The 9,446-nt window shown below is 39.8% G+C and overlaps 1 protein-coding gene across 2 annotated transcripts; it reads right to left on the reverse strand.

Annotated features, from left to right (window-relative positions):
- Positions 1-2,960: 2,960 nt before the first annotated feature.
- On the reverse strand, positions 2,961-9,307 carry idh3g (isocitrate dehydrogenase (NAD(+)) 3 non-catalytic subunit gamma). 2 transcript variants are annotated; one of them, XM_071476133.1, is made up of 13 exons: positions 9,189-9,307; positions 8,872-8,919; positions 8,476-8,487; positions 7,168-7,265; positions 6,961-7,076; positions 6,778-6,838; positions 6,526-6,658; positions 4,940-5,073; positions 4,746-4,848; positions 4,501-4,647; positions 4,265-4,359; positions 4,088-4,148; positions 2,961-3,974 (listed from the first exon to the last, which is right to left on the reverse strand). In XM_071476133.1, exons 1-13 carry the CDS (start codon positions 9,267-9,269, stop codon positions 3,873-3,875), a joined length of 1,191 nt encoding a protein of 396 aa, XP_071332234.1. In that variant the 5' UTR covers positions 9,270-9,307; the 3' UTR covers positions 2,961-3,872. The 2 variants fall into 2 exon arrangements, with proteins under 2 accessions (XP_071332234.1, XP_071332235.1); XM_071476134.1 differs by lacking the exon at positions 8,476-8,487.
- Positions 9,308-9,446: the final 139 nt, after the last annotated feature.

A 9,446-nucleotide genomic window follows, 5' to 3' on the forward strand; every position in this document is an offset into this window, starting at 1 on the left:
TTTATAAGTGGTGGAAATTACCTGAAGGATCTTGGATTACACTGAACTAATACTGTGAGTGTGTGTTTGAAATAGTGACAGAGAGAGAAAGAATGAGAAGGAAGGACTCTGGAAATCGTCAGGAGCAAGTTAGAGCAGAATTATGACCAATAAAAAAAGCTGTTTTCATATCAGTGTCATATCTTGGGCTTAGAGCTAAACCTTTCAGATAAGCATTAGTCTTAGAAAAGATGGATGAAAAATATTAAAGGTGGGGTTTCCAAAAGACATGAGTAGGAGACAGGAAAAAAGGAGGCGATGCAGGTGGGGTGAGCAACAGAACAAAAAAATAAATAAATAAATAAAAAAAAACCACCAGTCTGGCATTTGGATGACAAAATATCTGGAGAGATAATAAATACTGTCACAGAATTTCCCTTCAACTTGATCAGTCAAGTGTGTTTGTTGGCTATATTTTACAAATCAGTTATATCTAGTGGTATCTTATCATGCAGAGGGTTTGAGTTCAATATGTCCAGCAAAGGATTGAGGTCTGCGTGTCAGCCTCCACCCCAACACAACTGAGATGAGTGAAATCGAATTTGTGACGCTTGCATTATTAAACAATTACATTATGTTTGACGGCGACATCTCTTTTCAGAGACAGAATCCATATTTACTCTGGATAATCACAGCATGTTGTAAACAGTTTTCATGGGAGCTATTTCTATAGTGGAACATATCTATAATGAAAACTGATAACAGACAGGTCTGTGGATTACTTAGTATATAATATCAGACAAATTGGATTACTGGAATGACAAGCACGTGATGAATTTTCCAAATGTAGTTTTTCACTGCCGAGAGAACCTCAAACATAACTCACCTACTTTGTACTGGGGATGGCAGCACAAATCTCAGAGATGAAGAGCCCTAAAACTGGACACATGAAGCCCGAACTATCTGCACAGTGAGAAATTTTTTTTTTTTTTTGTAATTTGGGTGAACAGATCCTTTAAAGGCAGCAATTGCAGTAAAAATTGCAAAGCAGGCTGGGCCCCTTCACAGGTTTATACAGGGAGTGAATGGTGGCCTATAAAGGTCAAGTGGTTTGTTGCAACATCGCCCTCTCTCTCCACAAACGTCTGACCATCTGCCTCATGGCATAGCTCCAGCAGAGGCTCAGGGGGAACAGAGCAGCTCAGGAGGGAGAGAACGGGCGAGAGGTGAGGGAGTGTTTTTTTTTTGGGGGGGGGGGGGGGGGGGGGTTATAGCTCCATCTACAGTGACGTGAGGTAAACAGCCCAAATGGAGTTAGATGATGAGAAAAAGCTGGCCCGGGGTGAGGAACCTCTTACAGAAAGTATAACAAAAAAGACTGATTCTAAATGAAATGGAGAGAAGACATTCACGAGCCAGCTCTCTGTCTCTGCAGCGTGAAATACTGACATGAATGGAGAGGGGGGTAGAACGGTTCAAAACAGCCAATTGGCAGAGGCCAAGATACACATGTAGTAATTCCCTGCACATTTCACACACTGAAGACTGTATGATTGTTGATTTCCTAGGACAACTAAATCTAAAAAAGGAAGAAGTCTGTTTACAGAGGATTTCTCTGCTCAATATGCAAATATTCAAACAGATGGAACAGTCTGTAACTTTCCCACAGAACTGGACACATGATAAATTGGCCAGTGCCATGACAATTTCCCTATCGGTCCCTACCGCAGACCCTATTGGAGAAAGAAGCAGCCTGGGATTGTTTGTACAATATATGTGAACAAGAGGTTACTGCGGAATGATTTGCCATTATAGCATCTATCTGCTGCTCCTCCTCCTGCATCTGCACTTTTTGTCAATATGGCCGTATTGTCAGAGTATCCTGAAACAAATAGAACACCAAATGGTTTGGTTTGATGCTAAATGGGGATAATTTCAACAGAGTGCAGAGCCAGAATCCTTCACAGTTGTCTTAGAAACACACACCGAGGCCAAGAGCCTGATTCCTAGAAATCGCATGAAAAGAACAGGAATTTTCTTAATGTTCCCAGTAATGAGGAACAATATAGCTGCCACAGATTCTAACATCCCCAATTTATCTGCAGCGTTTTCACAGTGCAGTCAGCGCAGTATGAACATGCACACACAGTGATATATGTAACCACTCTGGTTACATACATTCTGCATTTTGTCCTTGTCAGACTGTGTATGTAAAGGAGCACACATGCAAGCAGCTGTGCACTTTTTGCTCTAAGTTAGCTGTCCGGAGCTCTAGAAAGTGGTGTTGCCACCTAGTGATGAAATGTGAAACAGCAACTTATCATCCAACCTTGTAAGATGTTGATGAGGCGTGAAATTGTAAAACAAACAGAAGGATCAGTGAGCTTTTTCTTATTTGGAGCAAAAATAATCCTTATCCCAAGCAGGGGGCCAGAGAAAAGCTTCTTTTTTTTTTTTTTGTAAGAAGCAGAGGCAAAGAATCAAGATATATTTAAAATGATCTTAGCAATAAGAAGTTCCCGTTCTACAAAGGACATAGACAGTCAGTTGGCACTTTATTAGGTACATCTAGCTAAAGCAAATTAAGTCTGTAGAGTCCCATAGTAAATAAATACCTAACGCTAGTTTTTGTTGAGACCGTTTTAAAAAGATGTTGATTCAACTTCATGATCATTTTGTAAGATGTAGTGGAGTGGACAAAATAATAGAGCAAAAATAATAGAACACCTGTCAGTGTAACACAGTACAATTCAACAACATCACAAACTGCAGCTTCCAAAATAACCATACAGTTGATTCAACACCTCTCTGAAACTGTTTCAATAAAAAACTGAACACAAGAATTTATTGCAGGACTCTTGGATTAGACTGCATTAGTTTTAGATAGGTACACTCGGGAATTTATAGGGAGAAAACGTATTGACTTTAGCTTTAAATCTCATTTGAGAAATGTTTCAAATCTAAACCTCTGTCCAAAAAGATCAACTTCAGATTATTTCTTTATTGATAATATTTAAGTTATACAGTATATAGTGACCACCTCCAGACATGATAAACCAGTCTTTTCATATCATTAAGAGCTCTTGCCTGGTTAGCATTTAACACAACAGGGATAGACCCTGTGACATGATCCACACATAGGTATTATGGCACGAGCATAAAAGTTCAACTTTGACAGTAATTACTTGATGTACACCTCCTCTGATGATACAGTATAAATGAAAAAGCTACATCACCATTTTTAAAGTACAGTTAATATGATGTGAATATACAGGACAGTACACTATGTAATATGCAATTTGACAAAATGACAAAAACAATGTTAAGGCATGAAATGAAGACATTTTGGTTGACTGAGAGATGCTGTAACATTATCTTAGGTTTTTAAATAAATAATGGTCCACATTGAAGGGAATTTCAAAAGATGTGTGTAGACAATGTGTGCTCATCTTAAGATATTTCTGACCCCATCACGTGTTTGGTGATTTATACTTCATGTTTCATTACAATTTGTTAGAATACAGATTTTCAACTGAATGAACCTGATGAACTCAGGAAATATAATCTATCCTTACTGTAGGATTTATCATCTAATAGGAGTGATAATTACATTTTATCCAAGGTAAACCATTTTAACAACAGTCCAATGAAGGTCATTATTATACGTGAAACACACAGGTGTTGATAAAAGGTCGTTTGTACAGTGAACTGGTCAGTAAGTTGGGTGAACCATTGGAACCAATGTGATGTCAGTGATAAAGATCTGCAGCTATGGAAACAAACATGCATGGACATCCTTCTCTCATACTGTACACCTGTTCCACATACAGACACCTGTTCAAACTCGCACCTCTGATGAGTGTGTGTGTGTACGAGGCGGCCTCAGCGGTGGTTTAGAGCTCTGATGTGAGCTGCCCTTTACTCTGGATGATTCTCATTATGGACTGGACCACCTCTAATGTGGTGCCCTGGCCACCAATGTCAGCCGTATGCAACTGCAAGAAAGAAACAAGTAGATTAACACATTACAATATGCCATTAAAATGTAGCACGGTGGAGTCTCCTGACACAGATGAGGGACAGGACCAACCAGTGATGAAAAACTTACCCTGGTTTCATTCATAGTGGTGAGGACTGCATTCCGGATCGAACTTGCATAATCATAAAGCCTGGAGACATACAGGAGCATTACTTACATTGCTGGTGTAGCACAGTCGAAACATTACGTCTCAGATGAAACCAGAGGAAGGTATGTACTGAAAGTATTTTATCTGGAAAAGCTTACTTGAGGTGATCCAGCATCATGCAGCTGGCTAGCAGCATGGCAGTGGGATTTGCAATGTTCCTGTCCGCAATACTCTTCCCTGTGTTCCTTGTGGCCTAAGAGAAGCAGAAAAATAGGGCAAGAAAGAGCTGAAACGCTGATTTACAATATATCAGAAAGGCAAGATTCATACATTTTTCATCCTTCAAAAACAGAGGAGACAGTGGCCTTCTAACTGAGAACTGCCAAACACTCACCGTTTCAAAGACAGCATAGTCACGACCATAATTGGCTCCAGGCACAAGGCCGGGCCCTCCCACCAGGCCCGCACACACATTGCTCACCACGTTCCCATACAGATTGGGCATCACCATCACATCAAACTGCTGGGGCTTGGACACCAGCTAAAAACACAAACAAACACAGCGGCAGATAAATAATTTAGATTTAGCCACACTGACAAACATTCCTTGAATGCATTAAAAATCGTATCAACTATCACCTGCATAGTGGTGTTGTCCACAATCATGCTGTCAAATGTGATGTCTGGGTAACCAGAGGCCACCTCTCTGCAGCACTGCAGGAACAAGCCATCACCGAGCTTCCTGTTGGGAGCAGAAAGGCCACACTCAACATCCCTGAGACTCAGGAGGCCAGACAGCTCTGGTAGGATGCATTTGCCACAGAGTTACTCACATGATGTTGGCCTTGTGTACGGCAGTGACCCTACGACGACCTTTCTCCCTGGCCAGTCGGAAGGCATAGTCAGCGATCCTGAGGGAATTGTTCCTGGTGATGATCTTAAGACTTTCTACTACCCCTGATACGCTCTAAAAGAAGACATTGAGGAGAATAACCAATGAATGATAGAAAGACTAGAAAGACCAGATTGAAGGCCATAGACTTTAGTTCTAAACACTACACATCGCTTCTTACCTATATACCAAGTGAATGTGTACACATTAGGACTGGTTTTAAAATCATTTAAAACGTGTATCTGCAGTAAATGTTATGTGTATGCAGTGTTAACTTTTAAGTGGTCCAGTTAGGGCTGCATGATGCGTAAAATGTCTACTTTTATTACAAAGTGCAAAATATGGTTATTTTAAGTTAAAAAGTAAAGTAGATGATTGCTGACAATATGAGCCGTCTTCAGTCATGACAGTTCTGTAAACTGTGCCATCGTCTATGCAGATCCTGCAGTTTCCACGACTGCCGTGACTCAGGATTGTGAGGTGAGCTTGGCTATCCCCGAGCAAATCTAGAGGTCACATCTATGAGGGGGATAGGCTGAAAAAAAGAGTCTGCATACTGATCTGAGCTCTGTTTGTGTTTGTTGAAGAAATATTACCTCCACTACTAGATTTGTGAAGCCGTGGAAGAAGAGTGAACAGTGTGTGGATTCTACTCTGCCCCTGTGCCTGAGTTAACACCGGCTAAAAGCTGTCTGCAGATATCAGGCTGACGTCTTGTGAACACAAACGGTACAGATGAATTCATGAGCAGACTTTCAGTAGCACTCAAAGTGATCATTAAAAGTGGACGTGCTGTACTTAGCTGAATCATCTGCTACTGACAGTCCATGCATAGCTATATGGGTCAGCATTTATATTTTAAAATATGCATTATGATGGCGCCCTTGTAAGTGATGCAGGTGTTTCATTATTCCTGCTCATCTTTGCACACCTACAGCTAACAAAAATGTACACAGCATGTTTTAATTCATGTTTATTTATCAGGGAAAATAAATCCTCTGCTGATAATGTGGGCTTTACACACAGTTTTATATTCAAGGAAACAACATTGTTGCTCACCATTTGAATGCAGTAGAAAGTATGGATAAATTATCAGAAGCACTTTACTCAACGGTCATATTTATCTGAAGTTACTGATTCATCAAAATTCAAATTGAATCAAATTGATTCTGGACTTGAAATTGAATCGGAACGAGAGACAGCGAGATCAGTGATATCCAGCCCTAGTCCACACAGCAACATTCAATTTAGGCTTGTTTTGTATTGTTCTAAAAGTTAATAAAATGTAGTCCTTGTTTCATGTTGCTGATAAGGTAAGCCTATCAGATCAGCACATTACTTTATTCTGCCCACTTTTTTTCGCTCGGTAAATAAATGCTGCATTTTTAATAGTGTGTGGATGCCATCTAACTCCTATTTCAAGAGGGAACTAGAAGCAGGACAAAAGAGGTCTTTAAAGAGGGAGTACAAGTGTGTGTGTGTGTGGCGGCAGACAGTAGAATTGATTGTGTTTCTGTTCTGACTGACCTCGTGTTCCAGACTGCTGTATTCTCCCTCTGTGTTCTCCCTGATGATCATGATGTCAATGTTCTTGTGGCGAGTCTGGACTCCGGGGAGGGACTGGCAGTGCATCACATTAGCATACAGGTCTAAGCTTGTGCTGTTGACACACATAGAACAAGCGAGGGGGAGAAAGAGGAAAAACTATGGGTCAACTAACACAACCAAAATATGGAAGAAACTTATCAAGGGAACTAAATGTTTCATTGTAACTCTTACCGCAGGAGATTATTTCTGGATTTCACAGATGGCGGCATGGTATGTTTGGTTTCTATGTTACCTATCAGGAGAGTTAAGCAATGTCACAATTAAATTATAGTGTCATGGTCATATTGTGAACAACATGCTTCTCACAGCTCTTGTCAGCTCACAGCTCCGTCTTTCGTGATTTCATGCTCCTACCTTTGAGGGCAACTCCATTACGGCGGATGGCAGTGATGGCATTATTGATATCATCCTCAGTTTCCACAGCAGAGTTGACATGCACCACCTCAAAGTCCACTGGCACACAGCTGAACCTACAGCATGGTTACAAACCACATGTTGAGGCAGTCCTCGCCTCTCTGTGGTCAACACTTTTGAACAAGATTTAGTTTTAGTCTAACCAACCTGAAAACTTCTCTGACATGATTGAGCAGCTCTGGACCGATTCCGTCTCCAGGTATGAGGGTCACAGTGTGTCTGCCTCCATACTTTGCAGGAGGGGGCTGTAACATTGGCATGTTACACATTATTAACCGTATTAATTGCAATGAACTTCAACAAAAGCACGGGTACTTTTGCAACTTTTAGCTCATAAACTGCAAATCACCTGTATACATATTGCTGATATATTACCATGTGTTTTCGGTCTCACCCACCTCTTCTAAATTAATGCCACAATATGAAAACCACCTTATGGAGACTTGTCACCGTCTTAAGATGGGTCATCCATCACAGTTAGAATTTTGTTGCTTTTCTTATCTATTTTTTTTGTCAGATCCATTTTTGTTGTATGATAAAGCAGCTGCCAGCAGGAATCTTGGTTTGTGGTGCTTTAACAGATACTCAGACATTTGAATTTTGATTGTTTTGCCAAAAAAAGTATTTTGTATTACAAAATAGCTGAAGGAGAAGATATCAAAATTGCCTCTGAATGTCACCACATTACAACTCAATAACAATGGAATTTGTAAAAAAAAAAAAAAAAAAAAAAAAAGATAAATAATCTGGAATAACTGGATGAATGACCATTTCAAGCGATTTTCAAATATGTGAAAGTCAGCTTTTATACTGTAGTTGCATAAAAAGAAAACACTGGCTGCCTGAAAAGTAGGGAATCATGATAGCAATAGTATTAGTTTTATTTAGGGCTGGACACGACATCATTATTGTCTATATTGCCATCATATTTTAGTTTTTTTTTGTATATATTTGAATCAATAAACATTTTACAACTAAAATTACAATGGAATAGGTCATTATTCCTAAATATACTCATTATTTGTGAAACAGTTGTGATGCACAGTACAGACAGTACAAAGGTTTTAAGCACTTTAAATGTTTAGATTCTTATCCATCATTCAATAGCATCAGTGAGGTTAGTCTGGTTAGACCCAAATTTATTCTGCAGCATGACCATGACCCTGAACATATCCTCTTGTCACCAAGAACTATCATCAGCGACAAGAAGGACAAAAAGTTCTGCAACATGGTACGGCTGCCACAGAGCCCTGATCTCAACATCATGGTGTCAGTCTGGGATTACATGAAGAGACAGAGCGCACTACATCCACAGAGCCCACAAACCCACTTCTATCAATGTTTTAAAGAAATTCCTCTGGTTATTGTGATATTATCACCCAGCCCTAGTATAATCAAGGTGAAGGTATGTGGTTCATTGGATGGCAGTGATCTAGTCTACAGTCGGTTACTTACAATGTGTTCTCCCTGTTGTTGAAGATGGACAGCAAGGAAAGCAGAAGAACAAGTGTCAGTTTGACAACTGCGTAAAGAAACATGTTAAATTCAAATAGTAGTACATACAAAGGAATTACAACCACTTCTCCCAAAAGAGGGTGGAAAAACATATATAAAACTCCCACGTTACAATAAAACAGATACAAGAAGCACCCAACCACTTCCAAAGTTTAACCACAAAACCATACAGCTTGGAAATAAATAAATAAATAAATAAATGAGTAGGAGTGATTTTTTTAATGGCCTCACATCCATTATTTAATCATTCAGTGCTGAGGTGTGACAACTTGACAAAAATCACATCTACTCATTCTAACAAGACAGAAACCCGCAAAGACAATCTGATTCACTCACAGCGAGCAGAGTCTTATTCCTGTGACTTGTCAGAGCTGTCCCGAATACCTGAAACACAAATTAAAGAGATGGATTAGGTTAATATTAGATTCGAGGGCTCAGAAGCAGGCAGAGATGACAGGACAGAGCTAGGGTGCATTTTGGGTCAAGCTAAGGGAAGGGAAAACACAGATGTAAAAGAAGTATGACAGCTTGCTAATTCAACTGTATGATAATAACCCTATGACCTTGTGTTCGGATACGATTAACGACTTTCATTTGGAGCCACACAACAGTGCGAACAGCCCACATGACAAGAGCATCAGATCTTGTCTTACTTTAGCTGTATTTCCGAGGCGTCCACCCCAAAACGGAGAAATGATTTTGGACATCGAGAGCATCGCACTGTGAGAAGCCATCTTGATTTTCAAGCAGCGGTCGCGTGCACAAGGAGGAAGTGCTGTGATCTCGCGATAGTTAGATTTTTAAAAAAGTTTATTTATTTATTTATCTATTTATTTATTCATATATGTATTTATTCATTTATGGTGTGGTGACGTTCGTGACGATTTAAAGAAGGAAAGTTGGGCTTTATA

This window comes from Trachinotus anak, unplaced genomic scaffold (genome assembly GCF_046630095.1).
Source record: "Trachinotus anak isolate AG129_WGS33_773 ecotype Australia unplaced genomic scaffold, CSIRO_AGI_Tana_v1 ptg000004l, whole genome shotgun sequence".
Taxonomy (NCBI): Eukaryota; Metazoa; Chordata; class Actinopteri; order Carangiformes; family Carangidae; genus Trachinotus; species Trachinotus anak.

Coding starts and splice junctions, on each gene's coding strand:
- idh3g (XM_071476133.1), bottom strand. CDS start 9,269: ATGGCTTCTCACAGTGCGATGCTCTCGATGTCCAAAATCATTTCTCCG. Junction 6,659..6,777: donor TCCAGAAATAATCTCCTGCG/GTAAGAGTTACA, acceptor GTGTGTCAACAG/CACAAGCTTAGACCTGTATG. Junction 4,849..4,939: donor GTACACAAGGCCAACATCAT/GTGAGTAACTCT, acceptor TGCTCCCAACAG/GAAGCTCGGTGATGGCTTGT.